The sequence below is a fragment of the Hyla sarda genome, unplaced genomic scaffold (genome assembly GCF_029499605.1).
Source record: "Hyla sarda isolate aHylSar1 unplaced genomic scaffold, aHylSar1.hap1 scaffold_491, whole genome shotgun sequence".
Lineage (NCBI taxonomy): Eukaryota > Metazoa > Chordata > Amphibia > Anura > Hylidae > Hyla > Hyla sarda.
Window position 1 is genome coordinate 48,305 of NW_026610502.1, and position 13,609 is coordinate 61,913.

A 13,609-nucleotide genomic window follows, 5' to 3' on the forward strand; every position below is an offset into this window, starting at 1 on the left:
AGACATGCAGTGGTCATGGAGGAGGAGGAGAGACATGCGGTGGCCATGGAGGAGGTGGAGAGACCTGCGGTGGCCATGGAGGAGGAGGAGAGACCTGCGGTGGTCATGGAGGAGGTGGAGAGACCTGCGGTGGCCATGGAGGAGGAGAGACCTGCGGTGGTCATGGAGGAGGAGGAGAGACCTGCGGTGGTCATGGAGGAGGTGGAGAGACCTGCGGTGGTCATGGAGGAGGTGGAGAGACCTGCGGTGGTCTCGGAGGAGAGACCTGCGGTGGTCTCGGAGGAGAGACCTGCGGTGGTCATGGAGGAGGTGGAGAGACCTGCAGTGGTCATGGAGGAGGTGGAGAGACCTGCGGTGGTCATGGAGGAGAGACCTGCGGTGGTCATGGAGGAGGAGGAGAGACCTGCGGTGGTCATGGAGGAGGAGGAGAGACCTGCGGTGGTCATGGAGGAGGTGGAGAGACCTGCAGTGGTCTCGGAGGAGAGACCTGCGGTGGTCTCGGAGGAGGAGGAGAGACCTGCGGTGGTCATGGAGGAGGAGGAGAGACCTGCAGTGGTCATGGAGGAGGAGGAGAGACCTGCAGTGGTCATGGAGGAGGTGGAGAGACATGCGGTGGTCTCGGAGGGCGTCACGTTTTTTTTTTCTTGGTAAGACTTTAATGGGGTCACAGTTGAGTTTCCATCATGGCGTCTGGCGTATAACTGGACAAAATAGCGCAGGATGGTTGATGTGATTGGTGGAGATCGGATCCTCTGGGCCCCTCACTGATCATGAGAATGGGGGCAGCGCACAGACCCAGCACTCCATCCCTCCCCCACGCTGTGAACAGACAGAGCAGTGATTTAGTTTCACAGCTTCATTCCTGAGGATAAGTGATAAACTCCTGGGATTGTGAGTAGAGATGAGCAAACTTACAGTAAATTCGATTCGTCACAAACTTCTCGGCTCGGCAGTTGATGACTTTTCCTGCATAAATTAGTACAGCTTTCAGGTGCTCCCGTGGGCTGGAAAAGGTGGATACAGTCCTAGGAAAGAGTCTCCAGCCCACCGGAGCACCTGAACTCATTTATGTAGGAAAAGTCATCAACTGCCGAGCCGAGAAGTTTGTGACGAATCGAGTTTACTGTAAGTTTGCTCATCTCTAATTGTGAGAAGTCCCCCCCCAGGATGATGGATCCGCCGGCGAGTGCTGGGGCCCCAACAATCCCTACAGCAGTGACCTCCATCAGCCGCGCAGATGCCCGTCCCTCCGGCCCCAGGACTCCTGTCCCTAGTAACTGGTGGGGCCCCTGATTGGACATTTATCACTGGTTTATGAAGTTATTTTGTTTCTGTTACTTATATAGCACCGACATATTCCACAGTGCTGTACAGAGATTCTCACCAGTCACAGACACACAAAGGGGTCAATATCCGGGGAGGCCCACAAGAGGCCACTGTATATTGAGGCGACACAGGGATGTATGGACACCGCAGGGTTAATATTTATTAGAGATCAGACAAACATTTCATACGTTTTTCCTATATACACTCTATCAATTCTCTTTGATTCACGACGTCCAGCGCCACCAGGCAACCTTCATCCGGTCCCACACCGCCGTCATGGAGTCAAAGGCCGGGCGCACGTCCAGGATCGTGAACTGATAGTTTTTATCCACGTTTCCTCCATCGTAATAATCGATGACGTAACGCACTTCCTGTCCGCAGCGATTTACAACCCAGTCGTGACGATCAAAGGGAAGTTCATATCTGTGGAGAAGAAGAAGGAGCATCAGACCTGATCATGTGACACCGAACCAGAGGAGAAATCAATGGTCCATATACCGCACCCCATCCACGACCGGATACGGGCCCGCGGCGAGAACTCCTTGGCTTTACCACCAAAACGAACAAGAGTCGGACCACAGGGGCATTCTCTGAAATACACAAGAACAGGAGAGAGGTGAGGGATAAAGGTGACTACAGACCAGACATCGGGGGCCAGCGGCCCCCCCTACAGGCCAGACACATGGATAATCCCAGTGTCTGATCCCCTCTGACCCCCCCCCCCCACAACTGCCCCCTGGAGATTTTGTAAAGTACAATGGAGTGAAGTGTAGAGAATAAACCCTTCACCTGACTACAGGGGAATCCCATCCGCTGTCCTACCTAGCGTGGAGAGCTTCCCACTTCAGGATTTCGGACCAGGCCTGCTCGTTGTTCTTGTTGTGGATCTTGATGATGTTGCTCATATCCTCAGGTTTCAGCTCGTCTTCGTTCCATTTCCACCTACAGACAGAATTTAGGTTCCATCAGTGAGGACACTTGAGCTGTGACCCTGCCCCAATCCACAGGAGATGCCCGGGGGCTGCAGAGCTCTGGCGGGAATATATATATATGAGCCACTCACCCCTTCCTGAGCATCGCGTTCCAGAACATCTGCTCGGATGGATACACCCAGTTCTTCTCCGCGCTGGCACAGGGAATGGTGGACTCTTCTCTGACCAGTGAGAGTGGGAAGGGCTGGTCGGGCGCCGGGGTCTGGTTTGGAGGAGGCATCTAGAGGAACAACACAGTCACATCCCTAATATCATATAACAGGACAGAATAAATCATCATCTACACAGCGGCTGCTCCGTCACATCAACAGCTTCACCCCCTACACAGAAGAGGAACCCAAAAGGGCCCCGGCAGAGCAGGAGGAGGGCCCCGGCAGAGCAGGAGGGGCCCCGGCAGAGCAGGAGGAGGGCCCCGGCAGAGCAGGAGGGGGGCCCCGGCAGAGCAGGAGGGGGGGCGGCCCCGGCAGAGCAGGAGGAGGGCCCCGGCAGAGCAGGAGGAGGAGGGGGGGGGCGGCCCCGGCAGAGCAGGAGGAGGAGGGGGGGGCGGCCCCGGCAGAGCAGGAGGAGGAGGAGGGGGGCGGCCCCGGCAGAGCAGGAGGAGGAGGGGGGGGGGCGGCCCCGGCAGAGCAGGAGGAGGAGGGGGGGGGGCGGCCCCGGCAGAGCAGGAGGAGGAGGGGGGGGGCGGCCCCGGCAGAGCAGGAGGAGGAGGGGGGGCAGCCCCGGCAGAGCAGGAGGAGGAGGGGGGGGCGGCCCCGGCAGAGCAGGAGGGTGGTGGGAAGCCGTCAATCCTGTGGAATCACTTAAGTAGTGGCGATACCATGTGATACCAAGCCAAGGTCAGGTGACCACATGAGATTACACAACAACTGCCAGAAGAATTGTTCAGGATAAAAGAAAACCCCCACAGAACAATATGACGATACTGGGAAAACATGAGCTGCATGGTGGAGTTACTGCGCCCAAATGCCTGGTAACAATATGGCCGACAGCCGGCTGCCTCGGGGGCACTGTAATGTGCAGTGACGAGACCAAAATAGAGATTTATGGTCACAACCAAGAGAAAGGTCAAAAAAAACTGATAAGAGATTAAGGCAGCAGGGACCAGAAGATACTGGAGGACAAAGCTGGACGCTCCTGGACAAGGACCCGAAGGACAAGGTGACCCCCAGAGGTCACAGCAGAAGGTGGTCCTGGAGCAGCCTCCACAGTCCTGGCCTTAATACCAGGGGAGATCTCACACAGGCACTTCATACAAGACCACCAGGGACTGTCCATGACCTGAACACATTATACAGATCAAGTATAATTACCAAATAGCAGTGTGTGCCCGACCTCCGTCACCCAATGTTTCACCACTTAACCCTTTAAGGACGCCGGGCGTATGCATACACCCTGCATCCCGAGTCCTTAAAAGGGGTCGTCCAGTGGTGAAAAACGTATCCCCTATCCTAAGGATAGGGGATAAGTTTGAGATCGCGGGGGGTCCGACCGCTGGGGCCCCCTGCGATCTCTCTGTACGGGGGCCAGGCTCTCTGGCCAGATAGCGGGTGTCGACCTCCGCATGAAGCGGCGGCCGACACACCCCCTCAATACATCTCTATGGCAGAGCCGGAGATTGCCGAAGGCAATGTATTGAGGGGGCGTGTCGGCCGCCGCTTCGTGCGGGGGTCGACACGCCCCCTTCGCGCGGGCTGTCGGGGCCCCGTACAGGAGATCGCAGGGGACCCCGCGCGATCTCAAACTTATCCCCTATCCTTAGGATAGGGGATAAGTTGTTCACCACTGGACTACTCCTTTAAGGACGTGGGGCGTGTCCATACGCCCGTGGGAATTCCGGTCCCCGCCGATTGGGGACCGTACCAGAATGCCTGCTGAAATAATTCAGCAGGCATCCCAGCACATCGCCCAGGGGGGTCCCGAGATGGACGAGATGACTAAACAGGACGAGACACAGTATAAGGACTAAGGAGACGAGATGACTAAAAAGGACAGGACACAGTATAAGGACTAAGGGGACGAGGTGACTAAAAAGGACAGGACACAGTATAAGGACTAAGGGGATGAGATGACTAAACAGGACGGGACAGTATAAGGACTAAGGGGACGAGGTGACTAAAAAGGACAGGACACAGTATAAGGACTAAGGGGATGAGATGACTAAACAGGACGGGACAGTATAAGGACTAAGGGGATGAGATGACTAAACAGGACGGGACAGTATAAGGACTAAGGGGACGAGATGACTAAACAGGACGAGACACAGTATAAGGACTAAGGGTACGAGATTACTAAACAGGACGGGACAGTATAAGGACTAAGGGGACGAGATGACTAAACAGGACGAGACAGTATAAGGACTAAGGGTACGAGATGACTAAACAGGACGAGACACAGTATAAGGACTAAGGGTACGAGATGACTAAACAGGACGAGACACAGTATAAGGACTAAGGGTACGAGATTACTAAACAGGACGGGACAGTATAAGGACTAAGGGGACGAGATGACTAAACAGGACGAGACACAGTATAAGGACTAAGGGTACGAGATGACTAAACAGGACGAGACACAGTATAAGGACTAAGGGGAGGAGGTAACTGAACGGTTGTGTAGGTCCATCGCACGGCGGTCCATCACACGGCGGTCCATCACACGGCGGCCCATCACACGGCGGCCCATCACACGGCGGCCCATCACACGGCGGCCCATCACACGGCGGCCCATCACACGGCGGCCCATCACACGGCGGCCCATCACACGGCGGCCCATCACACGGCGGCCCATCACACGGCGGCCCATCACACGGCGGCCCATCGCACGGCGGCCCATCGCACGGCGGCCCATCGCACGGCGGTCCATCACACGGCGGCCCATCGCACGGCGGCCCATCGCACGGCGGTCCATCACACGGCGGTCCATCGCACGGCGCCATGCTGTGTTATTATTGCGCCGTTCTGTTATATCTTACAGCTTATTATAATCACAGAAGAAGAAATGTATCATCATTTATATACATCACCAATTCTCCAGGGGTATGAAAACTTTTGAGCACAACTATAAAGTCCATGTGACTCCAAAGACCGGCAGGAGACATCACCGCTGGTAGACTGAACCTGGGAGCCCCCCTTCCCCTGCTCACCATATTACTGGGGTCTATGTCGTCTTTGGCGCCGGCTTTCATTGGGCACTGCACATACTCGTACGCTCTCTCCTGATGGGCCGGACCAGAGCAGCTCTGCTGCTGCGGAACATCTTTGTGCATCGGGCATCCTGAAGCTATAGGGAAAATACAGAAAATGATTAACAGACCAGATTGCCTGCCCCCCCCCCCCCCCCGACAGCATCACCAAGACCAGACCGCCCCCCCGACAGCATCACCAAGACCAGACCGCCCCCCCCGACAGCATCACCAAGACCAGACTGCCCCCCCCCCCCCCCCGACAGCATCACCAAGACCAGACTGCCCCTCCCCCCAACAGCATCACCAAGACCAGACCGCCCCCCCCGACAGCATCACCAAGACCAGACCGCCCCCCCCCGACAGCATCACCAAGACCAGACCGCCCCCCCCCCCCCGACAGCATCACCAAGACCAGACCGCCCCCCCCCCCCCCCCGACAGCATCACCAAGACCAGACCGCCCCCCCCCCCCCCCCCCGACAGCATCACCAAGACCAGACCGCCCCCCCCCCGACAGCATCACCAAGACCAGACCGCCCCCCCCCGACAGCATCACCAAGACCAGACCGCCCCCCCCCGACAGCATCACCAAGACCAGACCGCCCCCCCCCCCACAGCATCACCAAGACCAGACCGCCCCCCCCCCCACAGCATCACCAAGACCAGACCGCCCCCCCCGACAGCATCACCAAGACCAGACCGCCCCCCCCCGACAGCATCACCAAGACCAGACCGCCCCCCCCCACAGCATCACCAAGACCAGACCGCCCCCCCCCACAGCATCACCAAGACCAGACCGCCCCCCCCCACAGCATCACCAAGACCAGACCGCCCCCCCCCCCCCCGACAGCATCACCAAGACCAGACCGCCCCCCCCGACAGCATCACCAAGACCAGACCGCCCCCTCCCCCCCGACAGCATCACCAAGACCAGACCGCCCCCCCCCCCCCCCGACAGCATCACCAAGACCAGACCGCCCCCCCCCCGACAGCATCACCAAGACCAGACCGCCCCCCCCCGACAGCATCACCAAGACCAGACCGCCCCCCCCCGACAGCATCACCAAGACCAGACCGCCCCCCCCCCCCACAGCATCACCAAGACCAGACCGCCCCCCCCCCCCACAGCATCACCAAGACCAGACCGCCCCCCCCGACAGCATCACCAAGACCAGACCGCCCCCCCCCACAGCATCAACAAGACCAGACCGCCCCCCCCCCCCCCCCCCCCCCAACAGCATCACCAGAGCGCTGTTACACTGCCCTTCTCTTTATCTCCAGAGAGCTGAGGGAGGGGTGTACGCCCTCTCAGCCAATCACGGCTGCTGTTACACTGCCCTTCTCTGTATCTCCAGAGAGCTGAGGGAGGGGTGTACGCCCTCTCAGCCAATCACGGCTGCTGTTACACTGCCCTGCTCTGTATCTCCAGAGAGCTGAGGGAGGGGTGTACGCCCTCTCAGCCAATCACGGCTGCTGTTACACTGCCCTTCTCTGTATCTCCAGAGAGCTGAGGGAGGGGTGTACGCCCTCTCAGCCAATCACGGCTGCTGTTACACTGCCCTTCTCTGTATCTCCAGAGAGCTGAGGGAGGGGTGTACGCCCTCTCAGCCAATCACAGCTGCTGTTACACTGCCCTTCTCTGTATCTCCAGAGAGCTGAGGGAGGGGTGTACGCCCTCTCAGCCAATCACGGCTGCTGTTACACTGCCCTTCTCTGTATCTCCAGAGAGCTGAGGGAGGGGTGTACGCCCTCTCAGCCAATCACGGCTGCTGTTACACTGCCCTTCTCTGTATCTCCAGAGAGCTGAGGGAGGGGTGTACGCCCTCTCAGCCAATCACGGCTGCTGTTACACTGCCCTTCTCTGTATCTCCAGAGAGCTGAGGGAGGGGTGTACGCCCTCTCAGCCAATCACGGCTGCTGTTACACTGCCCTTCTCTGTATCTCCAGAGAGCTGAGGGAGGGGTGTACGCCCTCTCAGCCAATCACGGCTGCTGTTACACTGCCCTTCTCTGTATCTCCAGAGAGCTGAGGGAGGGGTGTACGCCCTCTCAGCCAATCACGGCTGCTGTTACACTGCCCTTCTCTGTATCTCCAGAGAGCTGAGGGAGGGGTGTACGCCCTCTCAGCCAATCACGGCTGCTGTTACACTGCCCTTCTCTGTATCTCCAGAGAGCTGAGGGAGGGGTGTACGCCCTCTCAGCCAATCACGGCTGCTGTTACACTGCCCTTCTCTGTATCTCCAGAGAGCTGAGGGAGGGGTGTACGCCCTCTCAGCCAATCACGGCTGCTGTTACACTGCCCTTCTCTGTATCTCCAGAGAGCTGAGGGAGGGAACGCAGAGCCGCCCAGGACGCATAAATAAACCTCCCACCGGACGTCTCCTACCTTCTGTCTTCTTGTCGTGCATCGGACACCCTGGGGGAGGGGATGGGGCGGAGCCTGTAGTTGGGGCTCCACCAGGGGGCGCAGTAGGCGGAGTGGAGGCAGAGACGCCCATAATACCTGTAATTAGATTATACATGGTGCAGGTCAGTGATCACCGGATCTGGAAATGATCTATAGTCACATGACAAACGGCCCCAATACACAGATATAAGACTGTACTGGGAGAACACCACACCCCCGTATACCACCACCACAACACCCCCGTATACCACCACCACAACACCCCCGTATACCAGCACCACACCACCCCCGTATACCACCACCACCACCACACCCCCGTATACCACCACCACACCCCCGTATACCACCACCACACCACCCCCGTATACCACCACCACCACAACACCCCCGTATACCACCACCACAACACCCCCGTATACCACCACCACCACCACCACACCCCCGTATACCACCACCACACCCCCGTATACCACCACCACACCACCCCCGTATACCACCACCACACCCCCGTATACCACCACCACACCCCCGTATACCACCACCACCACACCCCCGTATACCACCACCACCACACCCCCCGTATACCACCACCACCACACCCCCGTATACCACCACCACCACCACACCCCCGTATACCACCACCACACCCCCGTATACCACCACCACACCCCCGTATACCACCACACCACCCCCGTATACCACCACCACACCACCCCCGTATACCACCACCACACCACCCCCGTATACCACCACCACACCCCCGTATACCACCACCACAACACCCCCGTATACCACCACCACCACACCCCCCGTATACCACCACCACCACACCCCCCGTATACCACCACCACCACCACACCCCCGTATACCACCACCACCACCACCACCCCCGTATACCACCACCACACCCCCCGTATACCACCACCACACCCCCCGTATACCACCACCACACCCCCCGTATACCACCACCACACCCCCCGTATACCACCACCACCACCACACCCCCGTATACCACCACCACCACCACACCCCCGTATACCACCACCACCACCCCTGTATACCACCACCACCACCACACCCCCGTATACCACCACCACCACCACACCCCCGTATACCACCACCACCACCACACCCCCGTATACCACCACCACACCCCCGTATACCACCACCACACCCCCGTATACCACCACCACACCCCCGTATACCACCACCACAACACCCCCGTCCTCTGTATACAACACCCCCGTATACCACCACAACACCCCCGTATACCACCACAACAACCCCGTCCTCTGTATACAACACCCCCGTATACCACCACAACACCCCCGCATACCACCACAACACCCCCGTCCTCTGTAAACAACACCCCCGTATACCACCACAACAACCCCGTCCTCTGTATACAACACCCCCGTATACCACCACAACACCCCCGTCCTTTGTATACCACAACACCCCCGTATACCACCTCCACCACCACACCCCCGTATACCACCACCACCACACCCCCATATACCACCACCACACCCCCGTATACCACCACCACAACACCCCCGTATACCACCACAACAACCCCGTCCTCTGTATACAACACCCCCGTATACCACCACAACACCCCCGTCCTTTGTATACCACCACACCCCCGTATACCACCTCCACACCCCCGTATACCACCACCACACCCCCGTCCTCTGTATACAACACCCCCGTATACCACCACCACCACAACAACACCCCCGTATACCACCACCACCACAACACCCCCGTATACCACCACCACCACAACACCCCCGTATACCACCACCACCACACCCCCGTATACCACCACCACACCCCCCGTATACCACCACCACACCCCCGTATACCACCACCACCACAACACCCCCGTATACCACCACCACAACACCCCCGTATACCACCACCACCACCACAACACCCCCGTATACCACCACCACCACAACACCCCCGTCCTCTGTATACAACACCCCCGTATACCACCACAACAACCCAGTATACCACCACAACACCCCCGTCCTCTGTATACCACCACAACGTCCCCGTCCTCTGTATACCACCACAACACCCCTGTATACCACCACAACAACCCCGTCCTCTGTATACCACCACAACGCCCCCGTCCTCTGTATACCACCACAACAACCCCATCCTCTGTATACCACCACAACGCCCCCGTCCTCTGTATACCACCACAACAACCCCATCCTCTGTATACCACCACAACGCCCCCGTCCTCTGTATACCACCACAACATCCTCCGTATACCACAACGTCAACCCCGTCCTCTGTATACCACCACAACATCCTCCGTATACCACAACGTCAACCCCATCCTCTGTATACCACCACAACGCCCCCGTCCTCTGTATACCACCACAACATCCTCCGTATACCACAACGTCAACCCCGTCCTCTGTATACCACCACAACATCCTCCGTATACCACAACGTCAACCCCGTCCTCTGTATACCACCACAACGTCCCCGTCCTCTGTATACCACCACAACGTCCCCGTCCTCTGTATACCCCCACAACGCCCCCGTCCTCTGTATACCCCCACAACATCCTCCGTATACCACAACGTCAACCCCGTCCTGTGTATACCACCACAAAGTCCCCGTCCTGTGTATACCACCACAAAGTCCCCGTCCTCTGTATACCACCACAACGTCCCCATCCTCTGTATACCCCCACAACGCCCCCGTCCTCTGTATACCACCACAACATCCTCCGTATACCACAACGTCAACCCCGTCCTGTGTATACCACCACAAAGTCCCCGTCCTCTGTATACCACCACAAAGTCCCCGTCCTCTGTATACCACGCCTATATATTTATATAACACCGTCCACGTCACCGGGGTCACCCTCAACGTCCAGAGGTAACAGCTATCCCCGGGGTCGCAGGGGTCGCAGAGGTCACGCCCCTCCTACTCCTCCCCCACTATACACCGCGCTCCCCCCCTCCTCATCTTACCGGGTCCCGCAGACCTTCTACACGAGGACGAGGCGCCGGGAGATGACGTCACCAACATATGGTCTAGCGCATGCGCACTGACCCGGCTGTACTGGTTACCTGGGAAACGAGTGAGCGCCCCTGATATGGTGAGGAGCGTCCATAGTGGCGAGGAGCGTCCATAGTGTATATGTAACGAGGCTGAGGTTGGTTTCTTATTCCAGCTTTGTCTTATAGATGACTAATAAACAATTTCTCTGCAGTAAATCTGGTTTTTATACATAAATGTTGAATATTATTTGGGAACAATCAAATTCAGAAGAAAAAATCCGGATTGTTTGTGTTTTTGTTCAAAAACGATAGTAAAAAATGGATGAAAACAATAATGCGTTTTGAATAAGTAACTGATGAATTTAAGGGGTTAAACGCGGTTGGGCCACTGACCTGAGGATGGAAATATAAAGAGTGGGGGCCCCTCCATAATACCCGACCGTCCCCAGCAAGAAGACAGGTCCCAACCATTTACATTGACTACAATTTAAATAACTGATGAATTTAAGGGGTTAACGCCATTGGTCTCTAAAGTGAGGAAACAGGAAGAATAATGGCCCCATGTTATATCCAAAGAGGTAGTGACCAGAAGACAGGCGCCATTATTGTAAGGTGTGGGGACATTCTCACTGAGGGCTCAAATCTGCCCCCTACAACCCCTCCCCCACTCAGACATGAGCGCGGTGGTATTACCCCTACAACCCCTCCCCCACTCAGACATGAGCGCGGTGATATTACCCCTACAACCCCTCCCCCACTCAGACATGAGCGCAGAGGTATTACCCCAACACCCCCCACTCCACTCAGACATGAGCGCGGAGGTATTACCCCAACACCCCCCACTCCACTCAGACATGAGCGCGGAGGTATTACCCCAACACCCCCCACTCCACTCAGACATGAGCGCGGTGATATTACCCCAACACCCCCCACTCCACTCAGACATGAGCGCGGTGATATTACCCCTACAACCCCTCCCCCACTCAGACATGAGCGCGGAGGTATTACCCCAACACCCCCCACTCCACTCAGACATGAGCGCGGTGATATTACCCCTACAACCCCTCCCCCACTCAGACATGAGCGCGGAGGTATTACCCCAACACCCCCCACTCCACTCAGACATGAGCGCGGTGATATTACCCCAACACCCCCCACTCCACTCAGACATGAGCGCGGTGATATTACCCCTACAACCCCTCCCCCACTCAGACATGAGCGCGGAGGTATTACCCCAACACCCCCCACTCCACTCAGACATGAGCGCGGCGGTATTACCCCAACACCCCCCACTCCACTCAGACATGAGCGCGGAGGTATTACCCCAACACCCCCCACTCCACTCAGACATGAGCGCGGTGATATTACCCCAACACCCCCCACTCCACTCAGACATGAGCGCGGCGGTATTACCCCAACACCCCCCCCTCCACTCAGACATGAGCGCGGCGGTATTACCCCAACACCCCCCCCTCCACTCAGACATGAGCGCGGAGGTATTACCCCAACACCCCCCCCCCTCCACTCAGACATGAGCGCGGAGGTATTACCCCTACAACCCCTCCCCCACTCAGACATGAGCGCGGCGGTATTACCCCAACACCCCCCACTCCACTCAGACATGAGCGCAGAGGTATTACCCCAACACCCCCCACTCCACTCAGACATGAGCGCGGAGGTATTACCCCTACAACCCCTCCCCCACTCAGACATGAGCGCGGCGGTAATACCCCAACACCCCTCCCCCACTCAGACATGAGCGCGGCGGTAATACCCCAACACCCCTCCCCCACTCAGACGTGAGCGGGGCGGTATTACCCCTACAACCCCCACTCCACTCAGACATGAGCGCAGAGGTATTACCCCAACACCCCCCACTCCACTCAGACATGAGCGCAGAGGTATTACCCCAACACCCCCCACTCCACTCAGACATGAGCGCGGAGGTATTACCCCTACAACCCCTCCCCCACTCAGACATGAGCACGGCGGTATTACCCCAACACCCCCCACTCCACTCAGACATGAGCGCGGAGGTATTACCCCAACACCCCCACTCCACTCAGACATGAGCGCGGAGGTATTACCCCAACACCCCCCACTCCACTCAGACATGAGCGCGGCGGTATTACCCCAACACCCCCCCCCCTCCACTCAGACATGAGCGCGGAGGTATTACCCCAACACCCCCACTCCACTCAGACATGAGCGCGGAGGTATTACCCCAACACCCCCCCCCTCCACTCAGACATGAGCGCGGCGGTATTACCCCAACACCCCCCCCTCCACTCAGACATGAGCGCGGAGGTATTACCCCAACACCCCCCCCCCTCCACTCAGACATGAGCGCGGAGGTATTACCCCTACAACCCCTCCCCCACTCAGACATGAGCGCGGCGGTATTACCCCAACACCCCCCACTCCACTCAGACATGAGCGCAGAGGTATTACCCCAACACCCCCCACTCCACTCAGACATGAGCGCGGTGGTATTACCCCAACACCCCCCACTCCACTCAGACATGAGCGCGGTGGTATTACCCCAACACCTCCCCCCCCCCTCCACTCAGACATGAGCGCGGCGGTATTACCCCAACACCCCCCACTCCACTCAGACATGAGCGCGGAGGTATTACCCCAACACCCCCCACTCCACTCAGACATGAGCGCGGCGGT

The 13,609-nt window shown here is 57.9% G+C and overlaps 1 protein-coding gene across 6 annotated transcripts; it reads right to left on the minus strand.

Annotated features, from left to right (window-relative positions):
- Nucleotides 1–1,466: 1,466 nt before the first annotated feature.
- On the minus strand, nt 1,467–10,991 carry LOC130337114 (holocytochrome c-type synthase). 6 transcript variants are annotated; one of them, XM_056553937.1, is made up of 7 exons: nt 10,904–10,991; nt 7,884–8,000; nt 5,458–5,594; nt 2,390–2,538; nt 2,149–2,268; nt 1,830–1,916; nt 1,467–1,749 (listed from the first exon to the last, which is right to left on the minus strand). In XM_056553937.1, the coding sequence occupies exons 1-7, from the start codon at nt 10,959–10,961 to the stop codon at nt 1,551–1,553; spliced, it is 867 nt and encodes a 288-aa protein (XP_056409912.1). In that variant the 5' UTR covers nt 10,962–10,991; the 3' UTR covers nt 1,467–1,550. The 6 variants fall into 6 exon arrangements, with proteins under 6 accessions (XP_056409912.1, XP_056409914.1, XP_056409913.1 ...); XM_056553939.1 differs by lacking the exon at nt 10,904–10,991 and adding an exon at nt 10,749–10,880; XM_056553938.1 differs by lacking the exon at nt 10,904–10,991 and adding an exon at nt 10,785–10,871.
- Nucleotides 10,992–13,609: the final 2,618 nt, after the last annotated feature.

What these genes read in the sequence shown, in the direction of transcription:
- LOC130337114 (XM_056553936.1), bottom strand. Translation starts at nt 10,179, where the DNA reads ATGTTGTGGTGGTATACAGAGGACGGGGGCGTTGTGGTGGTATACAGA. An exon ending in AACGCGATGCTCAGGAAGGG is followed by an intron (nt 2,269 to 2,389) that starts GTGAGTGGCTCA and finishes TTCTGTCTGTAG; the next exon opens with GTGGAAATGGAACGAAGACG. An exon ending in TGGGAAGCTCTCCACGCTAG is followed by an intron (nt 1,917 to 2,148) that starts GTAGGACAGCGG and finishes TGTGTATTTCAG; the next exon opens with AGAATGCCCCTGTGGTCCGA.